General features: G+C 41.7%; 1 protein-coding gene across 1 annotated transcript in view; it reads right to left on the bottom strand.

The window, feature by feature from the left end:
* ltbp1 (latent transforming growth factor beta binding protein 1) overlaps positions 1-17,442 on the bottom strand; it is a gene marked incomplete at its 5' end in the record, with an annotated part of 54,881 nt that overhangs the window by 19,457 nt on the left and 17,982 nt on the right. Inside the window, 4 exons of the mRNA XM_078245083.1 lie at positions 8,892-9,020; positions 10,514-10,642; positions 10,881-11,006; positions 11,906-12,028. Of these exons, the coding sequence (XP_078101209.1) occupies positions 8,892-9,020; positions 10,514-10,642; positions 10,881-11,006; positions 11,906-12,028 (507 nt within the window). The remainder of the gene's footprint in view (positions 1-8,891; positions 9,021-10,513; positions 10,643-10,880; positions 11,007-11,905; positions 12,029-17,442) is intronic.

Genomic DNA, 17,442 nt, shown 5'->3' with positions numbered 1-17,442 from the left:
CACATGATTGCTTAATTGTAGACACACCAATCAGGTTTAAGCACATCAAAAAATGCAGCAGGTAAGTCTAGTATTTTCTGTACTGTATTTTCAGTTTTTTTTTTTTTTACTGTAATTGTAACCTGTACTGGATACAGTATTTTATGTGTGTCTGTTGTTTGCTGAGCTAACAGTGTTATGCACACTACTGTAGTAGCATGGAAACTGGGACATGTTTTGTTGTGATTTTCCATGTTGACTGATTTGGGTATGTGGAGAGAAATACATTATATTTTCCTCAGTCTGCAGCATTGGTCTTGTGTTGTGTTTGGTGGACGTATTGTATATTTGCACTTTCTCTGTGTACTTCATTTACAGTACTTTAATCACTGAGAAGAAGAATTTCTACACGTGTTTTAGGTTAGCAACAGCAGTGTGTAACTGGTTCAAACTGAATTAAGTCATATGAAACGTGTTTCATATTGTAACAAAATATGTTTTTTATAAATTAGTGTAGTTGTGATTTTGTAGGTTTCTGTTTTCCTGTTTTCATCGTGTATTATTCTGCTGATGGTGTATGTTCTGTTTTTCCTGTTTTGATTGTGTATTATTCTGATTATTGTATATGTTTCTGTTTCCTGTTTTATTTTGGTCTGGTTTTCTGTCTTGTCTTGTCTTGCTTTACTTCCTGTCTTTTAGTTTTCCCGCCCATGTGATTGTCTAATGTGTTCCACCTGTTCCCCAGCCCTATTGTCACCTGTCCCGTGTTTGCTCGTTAGCTGGTGTATTTAGTCTTTGGGCGTTTCTCAATCTGTGTTCTTCTATGGACTTGTGTCCCTGTGAAACATCATCTCGTGTTGCCAAAGTACTGTCCCAATACACAAGTTCGCATTTCACCAAGAACAGCTAAAATTCCCGGAAATGTTTTTGACACGCCCATTTTACCGAGGATGCATTGGTTGGTAACTTGTATGAACTTCGCAGCACCCGTATCCCAACATTCATTTCGGCATTCAATGATGGTCAGGTTTCCGGTACATAGAAAGACCAACAACGGGACAATTTTAATAATTTTCGTCATCTTATTCATCACTAAATTCACTACTGAGAACGTTTTTGGCGAGAAATTAACTGTTTCGATTTTGAATATAGGCAGTCTTGCGAAAACCTTTGCCGAATTGACAATTTGCTCCCAAGTTTTCGGAGTTGAGAAGCTCCATGAAGTGAGGAGACAGCCAGCAGGCACCTGCCCCGTCTTCTAGCTCGTGGCTGGGCCAGTCATGCTCAGACACCTCGCTGTAAGCTGGAGGTCTCTCAGACTGCTCTCGTAAATAAGAGGCTTTTATTTCGCCGTTGACGGTTCGTTTGTTTAAATATCACAACACATGTCCATCATAAGATTAACGGGAACCTGTGGTTAACTGTCTTTATAGAGTTAAACTCCACAAGCACACACTCACACACATACACACACACACCGCAGCTTCACACACACAGCGCAGCAGGCAGAGGCAGGGGAGACAGATATACCCGTTTCTTTTCGGGAGACTTGTTTAAATGATGCCATAGGTATACATTAGATTTAGTATTTAGTTCATATTTTTTTGGTGTATTTGTTTTCTGATTTATTAGAAGTTGAGTTTCAGTCTGTATGATAAATGAACAGTTGTACATAAAGTGGTAACATGCTATGGCATGTTATGTAGACTAAAGGGGAGACACCAACCTTTATAATTTTAATTGTTAATTTCCATCTCCCTGGGCATATACAGTGCACTACAATAATATAGAAATGATAATTCCACATAACACTAATATGAACACCTAGGACACACCAGTGCATATGCCTACTTATTTTTTAATTTAAACTGACTTAAACTTATACACTAATAATAGTAGGGATCATGTTCCACTCTTTTGAATAAGTAAGGAGTGTTTGAGCTAAACCATAAACAATAAAATTAAAGCTCAATAAGTTTTATTTTTCAAAATCATTGCAATAGTTGTAGCATTATGAGGTTTTCTTGTCCGGAGATTGTTTAAATACAAAGTGGTTATATTGTTGTGGTTTTTATTTCTAGCTGTTATTTTGGAGCCCTGCAGGTAGCCTCTGTGCTGGGGGGGGGGTTGAGCAATAACAGGAAGAATGCATCGTCTCAAACTGTTAACAGAGTTTTCTGTGCTTGTGAACTTGCGGGTTCATTCTTCCAAGAACAACCAGCAAGAACACAAGTCCGTTCTTTGCATTCTTGAGATTGAGAAACACCCTTTCTGTTCCCCTTGTCTTGTGTCAGATTGTTGTAGTGTTTTCATGTGTCGGTTTCAGTCGGGTTCTATGCTGTCTTTTTATCCTTGGATTTTCTTTCTTCTCAAGTTCCTGTTTTTTCATTACCTTTGTTTTTTGGATTCCCTGTTCTCTGGTCCACCACATTCTGGAATTAGTTTTTTGCCTGCTGCACTACGGACTCCTTTTGTTGGTGTGTACTTTGTTTTTTTTTGTAATAAATCCCTCAGCTCTAACCACTCTCCAGCTCTAACCACTCTCGCCTGCTCTGCTCCTCAAATTCTCTGAGACGTAACAGTAGTGTTTCATTTTGCAAAGGGTCTGAGGTGTTCTGTTAATTGGGTGTGTGGTTCTGCTGATTGGGTGTAGTTTTTTTGAAAAACCAGTCCCTGTTTTCAAAATAGTGCTTAAGCAATAGAAAAAAACTGTATTACACCCTTGGACCGCACACATTCTGAATGTTTAGTGGTACACCACCATGCTTGTTTTTTTTCAGTATTTTGTGTGTGTGTGTGTGTGTGTGTGTGTGTGTGAGATGGTTTGGCAGTGAAGAGGAGGCAGCTGGCTGGACTGAACTTGGGTGCGACCCAGTAGCATTGCCAAAGCCCAGATGGGAAGTGTGTGTAAGCACATACTCAATTGAGGTATGAGGATAAGAGCGTGCTGGTCTGTATTTTATGTGTGTGTGTGTGTGTGTGTGTGTGTGTGTGTTTTGGCAGGGCTAGTCACTGGGAGAATGTGTGTAGGGGAAGTTTTCTATCAGGGTTCAGCAGGGGGAAGTCTGCTCTGATGTTCCTTCTTGCTGGAGGAAAATGGACTAGGTGGAGCCTCGGTATCTTGGGGAGACTACCAACTCCCATCAACATTAGTTCCATGTAGTCCTCATTGGGATAGTGTGTCTGCAATACTTGGTAATGTTGCTTTCAAAGATTATCTGAGACAAACAACTGAGGCCATAGGTCACAGCAGGGGTAATACCTGAAATTCTCCAATAATAGCTAGGGCCTTCATTTATCTCAACCTAAAGAGACACCAGACATTCATTTGAGATGTATTATTAGACTGGAAAAGTCCAGACTATATGACGAAAATTCCTGTTAAAATGTTTGTCAGTTAAAAATTGACACTGGAGCTTTTTGGTATCTTTCTGTGGCAATAATAGCTCAAGTTGAAGATATCAAACGAAATGAGGTTGTTCTTGACATTGAGGCACTACAAATGTGTCAAAAGTGGCAGTGGAAGCATAAATAGTGAGACAACTGAAGTGGCAGTTAAGATAGAAATGGTGAAAGAAGTTGAAGTTTCAGTCTATGTGGAACTGGTACGTGAAACTAGGCATGGGCGGGTGTAGAAAGTTGGAAACTGGTTTTATTAAAAGGTGCTAGGAGCCAGTGGTTCCCAACCTTTTTTCCTTGGCGCTCCCCGTACTTATGTCTAAGAAAAGCTGAGCCCCCCCCTCCAAAACCGAAGTTGAGGTAACTCTCGAGATAGAGCCTTACTTTCTTTTTTGATACAGAGTAGTTATCAGCACTTTTACGTTTCTCCGACATGTTTCGTTCATAAAATAGTGATGCTGTGGCGGCAGGACAAACGAGGATGATAGCAGCTAGCAGCTGACCTGATGACAGCAAAGGTCCCAGGTTAAGAGGTCCCGGGGGTTTGGCGTACTAAGTAGCCTGCCTACAATTTTAAGTGAGAACAAAAATACATCGTTTTTATACAGACTTTTGTATAAATTATATATTCTAGTGTATTATCATAATTTGTTTAACATGTGCAAATATTTTCAACCTCAAACCAGATAAAGACTTGCGCACACCCTGTGATCTTTGCCACCCCCCTGACCCCAGGTTGGGAACCACTGCTCTAAGCGATGTTGGGTGATGGCACTTCTTGTTGACGTTCAAAGTATTTTCAAACAAAACGATGCTAGCTCGCCCCTCCCTCCTCCCTTCCCCTCTCCCTCCCTTCCGTGCTTCCGCACACTAACCCCCCAACCCCTACCTCCAAATCCTTCTAGTCGGTTATTGGCTGGGACGCTGGAAGACTGTTTGGTGGTGCAGGTTGGCACAGTTTGTTTTTGTTGGCGTTTGTGGAGCCTGGGCTGTCTACAGAGACCGTGTTTTTTTTCAGTGTGTTCAGGGGACAGGTATCTCCCCTGAGATGTTTGCTGTATGTAACAAAAAATGTTGTAGCCTAAAAAAATGCGTGACATCACTTAGAGCACCTTTAAGCTAAACACCAGACCCGACCGGTGTACCAAATTTTACCACTAAGTGTTGCACTTGTCTGAGCCACTCCCGAGTGAGACAAATCGGGTATGGCTGCAGCCTGGAGACCTCCCGTCTCATGCCCTCCCGGCTGGTGCCATCCCAGAACTTCGACTTTTCTAAATAAAAGCTTGTGTCTGGTCTGCTATGTTTTCGTACGGTGTTTTCGATGTTTTTGCACTAAACAGAACGGCAATCATGCTAATGAATACAATTATTTTTTCAGCAGATGTCTTAGTTACAACACGATGGAGCTAGCAAAGCAGTTTTGTTTTTATATGTGCGGGCGGGATTCAGTTTGATAAATCCCACGGTCTCTACAAAGCTATAGCTCAAATTGGCTGGTTTACTAAACAGGGACGGACTAGAAATCCTGTCTGCTGTTTTGTTTTTTTTTGTATTTCAAGAGCGAATTGCTCCACACTATGAATACAGATTGATTATCACTTATTTTGTTGGTAACTATTGTTGTATAATCACAATATTACACTTGAGGAGGCCTCACGTCAGTAATGCGCCTTTCGGACCTCGAAATTAAACCCTCTAATATGGCTTAAACAAACGCTTAAACCCTGATGCAGTTTTAAATGTTTTATGATTTCAGAAAGGAGGAGATTAACCAATATGTTATATTAATCCATAATTTTTGTTGTCAAATTTCATATCCATAAATGGAGCTTTCGAAATTATAGAAGATTAAAAAGATTTAGCCTATAATAAAATATTGGTAAACCTCCTCTTATCTAAATTTTAGGTATCAGATCCTTCTAATGTGAAGCATGAAAACCTTTTTATTGTAGCCTACTCTTCTCTGGTCTCATGTTAAAAAGTATTAATTTTAGTATTATATGGGTGGCTTCATTGTTGAGCTATATTTTTTCATTTGGCATACCTTTTTATGTTACACTTGTCCTTTCTTTTAATGTTATGAATTTGCAAATAAAGCATTAATAAAAAAAAAAAGTAAAGTCATCGCAGGTTTCATCAAATAAACAACAAACGTTAACATCAGGAGACATTAACATCCACAAATCTGCCAACTATAGGCTATGTATGGCTTAATTTAAGAGTTTAAACGGCCTTCAATTAATTGCTCATGCTCACTAACTTAAATGTGACTTCATTTAGAAAATAATTAGAGATTTCGTATTCTGAACATCTGAATTTACCGTTGGACATGCCCAGGCATGAGACGGGAGGCATGAGACGGGAGGCATGAGACGGGAGGTCTCCAGGCTGCAGCCATACACTCTTGAGTGAGACTGATGAGAAAGTCCGTAATGATAGTGCAGCGATTCCAGACCACATGATGGCGGTAAATGTGTCTCTAAGCAATGCCTTTTTTCCTGCGGTGAGGTTATACTAACTCGATTTGGTTTAGCTCTTTACACTTTGCCTAATCTTTTTCAGCTCACCTTTCATATTTCCATACTAGCAGCACAGTTGTCTGTGAGACTAACTCTGTCATATATTGCCCATGACCAAAAAAACACATGAACTTTTTGCAAACAAACACAACGTGCTCCGTTCCCCCTCCCACAGCTACTGAAATGTGATCTCCTTCATGGTGCCTCTCACCATGGTCAACTCATTTTAATTCCCAACTTGTCAAATACTGATGCTTGGTCAGTGGCCCTTAGTGTCAGATAGAGACGCATAAGGCCCCCTTTAGCATCTGTATGGGACGCACCGGGCAGAGAAGCAGCTCAGCGCTGTAAGATGACGTAGTATGAACAGTAAGGAGGCAGGTTGATGTGGTGGATGGGTCAAACAACACAGGACTTTCACCCTGTTCTTGTCCCGCGTGTCACTTAAACATTACAAACCAGCATTACAGAAACTTCCATGTCATTAATTTATGGTGGGGTACAGATGATGAGGTGAGTTGAGGAGTATCACAGCCTGAGGATGGATGCTGCTCCGTAGTCTGGTGGTAGGACAGCAGGTACTTCCAGCTCTTCCAGACGGTAGTAGGGTAACAAGCCTTAGCTGGGTGGGGTTCTTCTTTAAGTATCCTTTGGGTTCTGCAGGCACCTCACCGATAGCACTGATGCTTGCTACACCAATGATGTTCTAGGCGGAAACCACATGCCGATTTTGCTTTCTTAAGTTTCTTTAAGAAACACATTGGTTTAAAGAAATGCCAATAAACCAGAGCATGTTTTTCTCCCATTCAGGAATGCTGTGTGGACTAGTCAGACCTTCCTTTGCAGCGCTGTGGAGGAAGGTCTGACAATACGAGACTATTTATAGTGTAACTAGCCAGGCTTCCCGGTGCTCTCTCTGTCAGTTGCTCTCCTTAGTGTTCATGTTGGTACCTCCAAATTCGCCCCAGCCACACCCTGAGTGGGGGCAGCAGACTTCACCCCCAGCTGCTTAGCACCCCTGCTTTACTGTGATGTAAGAGAGTATATCTTCTATTTTAAGATGATCGTTTTGCTTTATTCTTTGTAATAATCAAAAAGCAAATGCAGAGGAACACACTATAGGATCAAATAAAGCCATATTATTTATTTTAAGTATTTATATAATTTCACTTAAAGTTACAGTAGCTAGGTAAGGACTACTAGCCAGTCAGAAGCAGAGTATGAGGGCGTGCCCTGACAGTACCTAGGTAAGGACTACTAGCCAGTCAGAAGCAGAGTATGAGGGCGTGCCCTGACAGTACCTAGGTAAGGACTACTAGCCAGTCAGAAGCAGAGTATGAGGGCGTGCCCTGACAGTACCTAGGTAAGGACTACTAGCCAGTCAGAAGCAGAGTATGAGGGCGTGCCCTGACAGTACCTAGGTAAGGACTACTAGCCAGTCAGAAGCAGAGTATGAGGGCGTGCCCTGACAGTAGCTAGGTAAGGACTACTAGCCAGTCAGAAGCAGAGTATGAAGGTGTGCCCTGACAGTACCTAGGTAAGGACTACTAGCCAGTCAGAAGCAGAGTATGAGGGTGTGCCCTGACAGTAGCTAGGTAAGGACTACTAGCCAGTCAGAAGCAGAGTATGAGGGCGTGCCATGCTAGCAGCTAGGCGAGCATTATAACGTGTGTTACAAAGTGACCACGTTTGTCTCTGAAGTAAAGGCTGGACTACAATAGAGCTGTTTGGAGCAGTTGGTGAACAGTGTTTTCTGTTGATGGTAAGTCCCTTTGGGGTGGACTTTGGGCTTTTTCACTTTGTAAACCCATAACATGCACAAAAAGATATATAACACAATAAAGGAAAGGGGAAAAGCCAAAAAGCAAAACATGAGCACTTTAAGTCACATAAAGCTGAAGTGCAACTTCACATTTTAAATGTTATTCTGGTGTAACAAGAACATTCTGGACTGCCAATGGATAATGTAACAAAGAACAGCAACACAGGTTTCACAAAAAAAACTGACATGTTCCCATTCTTGAACTAATTCCTTGTCCTAAAGAATCCAGAGTATAAAGTGCGCACTGACATTGTGTCTGTGGCCAAAATGAAAATGATTGATACCTGATGATAAATGTTTATGACACAGCCAGGTGTATACCAGGTGACCAATGTCAACGCCCATTCTAAATCCATTATGAATTAAACCAACACCTGTTTTCTAAACAAGCGTGCTTCATCTATGGTTTTGTTTGAAGGAGAAAGTTACTTTAGAAAAAAAGCATATAGCGCTGAACTCTGTCGAGACCAACTAGAATATTTGGCGAGTCCAATGGCCGAGTCCGAGACGAGTCGGAGTCCAAATACCAACGAGTCCAAGACAAGTCCGTGACAGTAGAAAAACGTCTTGAGTACTACAGCCCTGGCTGCTTTGGTGATACATATGTCCCTGTGCGGCCCGACGCAGTTCACTCACACACACACAAACACACACACGCACACACACACACACACACACACACGCACACACACACAGCACTTCTGCTGTCTGATCACTCCGGTATTACACATGATGTTTAAAGAGACCCGGGACCCACGGTGATAGAACAGGACCTGACCCGGACCTGACTGACCCCATATACTGTTGATCCGCCCCGTACAGGTCCCGAGTCAGGTCTCTGGTGCTAGGGTTGGCTGGACATGCTGCTTCATTAGTGAAAGTTATCTCAAAGGAGGAAAGTGCTTGGTGGCAGACAGCAAATGTACACATGAACATGTAGTGATAGATGCAAGGCTGGTGTGAAGTGTGGCTATATTTTGCTGCTTGTTTGCGCTTACATTAATGGATTGACATCATTCACCAGTTTTCTGACTCTTATTAGCAAACTATCACAGTATGCTAGAACTTTGCCTGAAGTTTACGTGTAAAGTCTGATTGTATATATGATCGACAGAATATACTATAATACGTCCAGCTTAATGTAGGCATAGCAACAGGTCAACACTTACCCACACAGCCTTGGCCATCCACGGACTCGTGGTAGCCCTGGTCACAGAGGCATCGGAAGGAGCCCAGTCTGTTCTCACAGTAGCCATGAGGGCCACACAGCGTCTCATTGAGCCCACACTCATCAATATCTGGACAACACACAAACAAAGCCAGAAGTGTCACAGGCTTTTTCCTTGATTGGTTTTTAATTTTCTCTGTGATTTGTTCTATCCTTTCCAGCACTTTGTTTCTTATTTTATTGTAGATGTTTTCATTGTATGAACATCTGCTTACATAAAGAGATAAATGCTAATTGTTTGCAGATTGAAACTCACATACACACACGTTTAGCAATACACACCACGTCTCTTGTGTTTTCCTATATTTCCTTCCAAACAGAGTAAGGATGTGACATGGAAGGTGAAAATTGAATTCAGTGTATTAAACAGAATACTTCTGCAATTGAAGCAGCTGGATTTCAATTGAACTGGTTTCATAAACACACACACACACACACACACACACACACACACACACACACACACACACACACACACTCATTCTCAGCCCCCTGCATAAATCAGGCAGAGAGCAACAAATATCCCTCCTCGTCGAGACAGCCAGCTCGAAGGCTTCCGTCTTTTTCTTTCCCCTCAGTTTTTTTCTAAAGTAGGAAATGGCTTTATAACAGCTCTGGCACACGAGCAAAGGAAATAAGAGCAACATCTATATGTGAAAGACCTTGAAGATTTATTTTGTGTCTTATACATGGAGAGAAGAACATAAGGATGCAGGCAGTGACAAAGGAAAACGTGATGGAATAAACCAGAATGAACATCTCCTATATGGCTGTACATTTTGAAATCATAGGCTATGTAAATAGATACTTTAATATTGCTTTTCATAACATCAACATGCAACCTTTTCTTCAGTGTTGATATTGAAGCAGCACTTATCTAATATACAATGTAAAAGTGCTTGTATGTTGAAACTATATCACTAGCAGTAGCTAAGTCCTTCAAGCTGAGATAAATGAGGCAAAGAAGTCTTCATGTAGAGAGCATACAAATAACTCATATTTAACTAGCAGTATACAGTACCTCTAGGTAATAACAATAAGGTAGTAAGGAAGTCCTCCTACAACCAAGATATTCGTACTATCTGACATAAGCCAAGGGACCACACAGAGTACTATAAAGTTGGCAATGCTAAATGGAGCGTCTAAACATGTCTTAGGGTCGGGTAATACCAAGAAAAGAGTTGGTTCAAACGACATGTTGTCCGAGCATGTCAGCATTCTAGAGTCTAGGTTTGTTCCTGTTCTTAATGGCCCACTGGAAGGCAAAGTCAAACAACAGCATTCATAGAGAGCTTCACACTGACTACATCCTGGCTCACTACTCAGAGCAAGTGTGCACTTACTGTCAGACTTCCAAAGGAACATTTTGAAGGCTCTCTTGAGAGGTAAGAATGGCAATATTCTACATTTTCTTATTGTCATCAAATCCCTTAAAAAGACCAAAACCCAAAATGTATTTTATATATTAATACTATGTGTATCCAAAGCCTGTGTGTGTGTGTGTGTGTGTGTGTGTGTGTGTGTGTGTGTGTGTGTGTGTGTGTGTGTGTGTGTGTGTCTTACCATCACAGGAGGGTGTGTCGAGGTTTGCAGTGAATCCCCTCTCACATACACACAGATAAGATCCGTCTGTGTTGAGACACTCGCCGTGGGGGGAACAGAGCTCTGCTTCATCCACACACTCATCAACATCTGGGAGGACACAAAACAGAAACCACTGAGGGGGGGTGGGGGTGTGTGTGTGTGTGTGTGCTTGCTTGTGTATGCGTATGTGTGTGTGTGTGTGTGTGTAACTGTGTGTGTATGGTGTGTGTGTGTGTGTGTGTGTGTGTGTGTGTGTGTGTGTGTGTGTGTGTGTGTGTGTGCATGTGTGCGTGTGTGTGTGCATGTGTGCGTGTGTGTGCGCGTGTGTGCGTGTGTGTGCGTGTACCTGTGCAGCGGGTGCCGTTGATCTGCCGGTACCCCCGTGGGCAGCTGCAGCTGTATGAGCCCATGTTGTTGACACACTGGCCCACGGCCTCACAGGGCCCAGGCTCCTCTACACACTCATCCACATCTGGAATATACACAGCAGTCTTATTAGTTTCAGGTTCAAACTGTTATTTAGAGAGATATACATACAATCAAAAGTATGTTTTGATCATGTTGACAAAACGTTCCGGGTAGCACCAGTAATGTAAAGGTATTCATGGGTAGATTTGAGCTTGACTACATATATTAAAAAAATATTAATTGTGTGCAAGTGGAACATGGATTAATTTTTTTTCATTTCCCTTATGACTTTGTATGGAGGACCAAAAGTGTCATGGTAGTGCTTATAAAGCATTCCAATGTTAGGTGCACCATGTTGTGCAAAGCAAGTTTAGTTACAACACATTTACAAGTTTACACACTGATGAAGAACGTCAGTAAATAAATAATAACAAATACAATTCTTAAAATTAAGTTCATGAAGTCACTTTCTTTGCATTCATTTAATTCCCAGTCAAGATCCTCTGGTAAGAATGGCTTTCATTGTTAATATGGACTTAAAAACTGTTCTGAAATGCAAAATGATAGAATTTTAATCATGTGATAAAACATGTGATTAATCGCGATTAACTATAGAAATTCAGCGATTAATCGTGATTTAAAAAATTAATCGTTTGACAGCCCTAGTTTATATGGAATGGTAAAAAAAACCTGGCTACATTTGAATAAACCGATTGATGGAGGAAGTTTTATCTCACACAGGCTCAGCCCTCTACTGGACTCTATGGGTAATACTCTCCTCTCCAATCCTGAGAATGCATTTGCACACAAAAATTTGCATAAAAGTAGCCGTCCAATCAGGACATGCCTACGCGAAAATGTGCAGGCGCCACAGTATATAAGCCTGGTGTAACTCAATAAACAGTTTATTATTCTTTTTTTAATATTGTAGTATGGTCCTTGAAATGTGTCCATGTATCATACCATCACAGTGGTCTCCAGACGGGGACAGGGTGAAGCCGGGCCCACACTGACACAGAAAGGAGCCGTCAGTGTTCTGGCAGTGGCCCCGGGTACAGATCCGCTCATACTGGCACTCATCCACATCTGAAACAGGACACACAAAGGAGCCACTGCATCACACAGGCACAATGCAAAGATTTAAGCTAAGGATTTCACTCACATGTCGACATGCACTTCAGTTTCTGAACAGTAGGTAAATTACATATTGCTAGGGCTGTCAGCGTTAACGCGTTAATCGCGATGCGATTAAGGGCCGACGCAATGCGATACATTTTTTTTAATCGCATTAATCGCATGTCGGCATGTGATTAATTTATTTTACACTTCACTGGGCTTTGCGTCGTGCCTAACGGCTACTATTTTGACCCTTTGGCGCTGCCGTACTTCTTCATAACACATCTTCTGCTGCAGAATGCAGGCAGGCTGCCGGCATGGAGAAAGACAGCAGCAACACACTTCTAATGGCGCTTTTCTTTTAAAAAAACTCCCGGACGGCTCAGTAGACAAGTCAAAGCCATATGCACATTGTGTAAAGCCGAATTAAAATATCACCGAAGCACATCAAGCTGGAGCTACCACCTACGGAGCTAAGCATATTAACGTGACGCAGTTTGATGCTAGCGGGCTCAGGCAAAGCAGTATTTTGGAGAGTGCTACTTGCCGACTTCTGGATGAAACCAAATCCAAAAGAATTACTACAGCTCTTGCAAAATGGGTGGCAACTAACTGCAGACCTGTCAGCATGTAGAGGACTCGGGTCTTAAAGAAGTGCTACGGTTGGCATGTTCTGACCCGTCTTATATACTGCTGTCGAGGGGGACAGTAGTTTCACCATACACAGCCTGTACTCCAGGGAGAAAGCAGCTAAACTGGAACTGCTGCAGAGTCCAAACTCTGTCTCATTAACCGCTGATCACTGGACGTCAGTGAGTAATCAACATTATTTAGGAGTTACTAAACACTATATGGACTCTGGCTGGACTTTGCACTCGTTTGCCTTAACGGTGGTTGTTAGTGTTACATCTCAGTCAATTGTTCTCAATCCTTGTTAAAAATGTAAAGGTTAAATGTCCTGCTGTGGCATCTGGTTTTTGGACCATTTTGTTTGTACTGTATAAGCAACGTGTTAGTGTTACATCTCAGTTAGGTTAGGTACTTGTAGTAATTGTGCAATAATGACAGATTCACACATTTGTTTACAGTAAATAAATAATAGTCAAGTTCATAAAGTCACTTTCTTTGCATTCATTTGATTCCCAATCAAGATACACTGGTAAGAATTGTTTTCCATTGTTAATATGTACTTAAAAACTGTAATGTACTGAAAATGTAAAATAATAGAATTTTAATTGTGATAAAACATGCAATTAATCGCGATGAACTATAGAACTTCAGTGATTAATCGCGATTAAAAAATTGTAATCGTTTGACAGCCCTACATATTACATATTGTTTATGTAGAGTAAATGTGTTGATCCAGATCCATGGATTCCAACAGCTACAGTGGAACTCTTTATTAAGGTTTTTAAACCCAGGAAGTGATGTTTTCAGTTTTATCAAGTTTTAGTGTGACATGCATGAACAAAAAAAGTCCTTCTGGTCAAATAAGCCAAAAGGTTTTTGAATGGTAAAGCCATGATGTCATTCATGCAAACTCTGCCCAGACCAAATGCATGTTTGTGAGCTAATGACTTCTTTTAATGGCACTTGATATTTGCAGTTATTATGCACTTTATATTTCTAGGGTTATTCTACAGCTGAATCATTGTGGCTTAGAGTGGTTCTGCCTGCTGATGACTTAGCGTCATCACTGCTTATGGGAAATCAACACTTTATTACAACTGGGTTTGATTTTTGTAGCTCTGGCCATCCGTTCTGTAACTTATGAAAACCTCAAAGGTATTTGTGTGGGCTAGGGTTAGCTACCAAGACAGCATGACACCCCCTCGTTGAACCTATTTTAGTGATGTCACCTTGTTCTGAGATCTAAGCTGTAACTTCTGTGGGTAATGTTGTCCACAACTGATGGCCAGAGCTACTAAAATAAAACCCAAATTGTAATAAACGTAATAAAAAGGGGGGGTTAAGAATAAAAAATGCAGCACGGACTGAAAAGTTGACTGTCTTAGCAAATATTTCCATAAAGAAAATGGAAACCTCTATTACATGAGCATGAAAAGGAGCCTTGGCACTGTCGGGGATGCATTTCCATTGATCTTTGAAAACTAGCTCATTGGTCTTCTGGTGGTAAGAAAAGGCTTGGATCAATTTTTATTTCAAGTCTGTTGTCATACCAGCAAACAGGAAATAAACTCCCACATTTATGATGGGTGAATGAGGTCTGCAATAAAGGGAGTCAATACTAGGCAACAAGAACTGCATTCATGAGAGACATGTGCAAGATCTGGAACTACTTTAGAATATATATATACACACGCACGCACAAACGCACACAAACACTGTCTTTCTCATCTCCCTCTCTGAACACCCTAGGCTGCACATTCTGTCCATCTCAAAAATTCAGTACAATTTAAAAGTAGTAGTGGGGCAAAGGCATGGATTGAAATATGGTTCCCAGTAGCTTCCCCGAAAAAGCCGCATTTGGAGCTCTAAAATATTGTAACTTTTAAAATATAACTGTTTTATTCCGTAAAGATTCATATTTTCCTGTATATGTTTCAAACATGTAGTGTTTCAATCCTTTATCCATAGGGTGTTGACACAGTTTGATTAGTTATAAGAGTAGCGTAGCTTCTATAGGGATTGTGCAGTGCGTAGTGTGTGTGCGTGAGAATACTGTAACAATTAATTTAATTGCACACAACAACATTCCATGACTTTTCCAAACCTTTCAAGGATTTTACTAATTCCATGACTTTACCAGGCCTGGAAAACCAGATTGTGAAATTTCATGACTTTTCCAGGTTTTCCATGACCGGACAGTTCGGATTGACTGCCACACTTTCCCCACTCTAATGTTGAACACCGGACCACCCCAGGGCTATGTGTTCAGCTCCCTCCTGTTCAGCCTGTACACCCACTACTGCACCCTCCGAAATGGAGAAAACAAGAGTCAAAAGGATGTATGGTAGCAAAGTCTGGTTGTTGGTTGGTTGACTTTGCGCCAGAGTGTAATGACTCATTTTTTAGGATTCCAAAATATTTTTTAAAACTCCTGAGCCTGTTTTTGTATTGGTTTTATTAATAGATACCTTGTTTGCATATCTACATCCATATAAACCTCTCAAAGAAGTCATAATCTGATCCCTCATCCTCCACAGCTCTTCTCCACAGAGAAGAGATTTAATTGTAGCTCTGGGGAAACAACCATCAGTCCTGTTTGCCCTCACAGCCCTAATTCAGTATCATTTTGGTGGGTGGGGAAGGCTGCGTTGAAATGGCAGGAAACCACGTAATGACAGAGTGCCTCAAATGTATATCTCAATAAGGGGGACGAAGGAGGGTGGTACAGACGCTGGTAACAATGTGGTCACTGGTCTTGTCCAAGATTCCACTGACTTATAATTCTATTAGTATGCGCTTGTTCCTGTGCAGAGCTCATGTCTGACCAAGTGTTGACCAGTGCCTTAGGCTGTGGTTATGCATTGCATACACAGTGTCCTAATGCTTGACTTGTTTTGACATGAAATGTGCATGTGTGTGCTCTGCAAGTTTAAAATATTTCAACTTAAAAAAAAATCTTATCTTGAGGCTTTTTATGACTCCAATTAATAAAGGTACAGAGACATGAAGAGAAAGTGAACTGTCAACTGAGGAAAATAACAGAAAGAACTGGAGTGCTGTCACACACTCTGCACATGGTCAGTGCATGTGGCTGACTAGCTATGGCTACATAAACACAGAGGATGAAAACCCGTGGATAAGGAAATGTTAATATTTACATCGTGTTCAATCTGAATCTGAACAATCTGAATGCAGCTGTTAACCTTGTTATTCTTATTACAACCCTTATTTTTAGGACAATCTGTTTCTTCTCAATTAGGAAAATTATGATAATGATAATAGTACTTGGCGTTATAATCATTGTATTCAAAATGTTCCAGCTGCTGTTGTTAGGTGTGTTGATTGTCATTTTCTAACTGTCCACCAGTTGCACTCACACCTTTCCTTCCAGTGCCAGTCACCTGACATCCTGGCCCACCTGTTCACCTGATTCCACTCTTCCTCGTCAGTCCTGCAGTATAGAACTGGCATTCACTGTCAGATCGTCAAAGTTGCTGTGTGCTTTGTGAACCACAACCTGAAATTTACCCTGGGCCTAGTCTCGCTTCGTCAGACCCTCCTCCACAGCGCTGCTATGGAAGGTCTGGCTAGTCCACACAGCATTCCGGGATGGGAGAAAAACATGGTTTATTGGCATTTCTTTAAACCAATCACAATCGTCTTGGGCGATGCCATGGTGCCTCTGCTAAATAGTCTCAGGAAGGAATTTGTTTTGGTGGAACATGTGTACGTTCAAAAGTAGTTTTAGTCGTGCAACAGAAAACTCAGATTGGACAGATAGTCTAGCTAGCTGTCTGGATTTACCCTGCAGAGATCTGAGGAGTTAACCATAGTCCTCAGAAATCCACCAGAGGTTAGAACGCCAACACAAAGAAAGAGGAAGGGGACGGATATCCGGCCTAAATGAAAGACATCCGGAGGAATTTCCGACGGCACCTGACCAATCCCGGAACTGGAACGTCGTGGATACAAACTACCCTGGCCCTGACTCTGGCCCTGCCCACCTACCTGCACCTGCCTGTATATACCTTCACTGGGCATAAATCATTGAAAGGCAGCAGTCTGTCTGCATTGGGTCCTATCCCTGTTGGTTTACCATGTGTCTTCATTTCCCAGGGGATGGGCAAAGTGGAAAAAAACAAAAAGACAACTCACATAAAAAAGCCCGACGCAAGTGTCTTTGCTAGTTTAAGACCGACGCAGTTGTCAATTTCCCGTCCAGCTCCCACATCGTTTAAATAGCAAATACACCTGTGCCCATCTGTGGCCCATGGGCGTGCTGGTCTTACAGGGAGGTGTGTTCAGGTGCATTCTGGGTGTATTGCTATCTTGAGGCAGCAAAAATTGATCATGCCACTGACCAACAAAAACCTGGTCTAAAGTCAATAACGCAACATTTCATTGTTATTTTAACAGCGCATTAGTAAAATGCTCGTAGGCTTATGCACAGTGCGCGCACACTATGCTTGTTACACACACAGGGACGCATAGCAGCACGCACACATGCAGAAGATTACAAATAAAAATTAAAGCTGCAAGCAGTGTTGGATGGGCCCTCGATCCTGTGTGCACATCGGGGTTAGTGGCGGACGCCGCTCCTTGCGACCGTGCATTAGCGTGGCACTCAGACACTACAAATCGACACCAATGAAAAGGGAACTCCCCGCTGAGTTCAATTATACCTCACACAATGGTCTACATCAAACGGGTCATAAGTTATTAAAAAAAAGGGCGTGGCTACAACACAGGGGGTG

The sequence above is a fragment of the Sander vitreus genome, unplaced genomic scaffold (assembly GCF_031162955.1).
Source record: "Sander vitreus isolate 19-12246 unplaced genomic scaffold, sanVit1 ctg369_0, whole genome shotgun sequence".
Classification (NCBI taxonomy): Eukaryota; Metazoa; Chordata; class Actinopteri; order Perciformes; family Percidae; genus Sander; species Sander vitreus.
The sequence above is the reverse complement of the archived record's forward strand: the minus strand, read 5'-3'. Positions and strand labels throughout refer to the sequence as shown.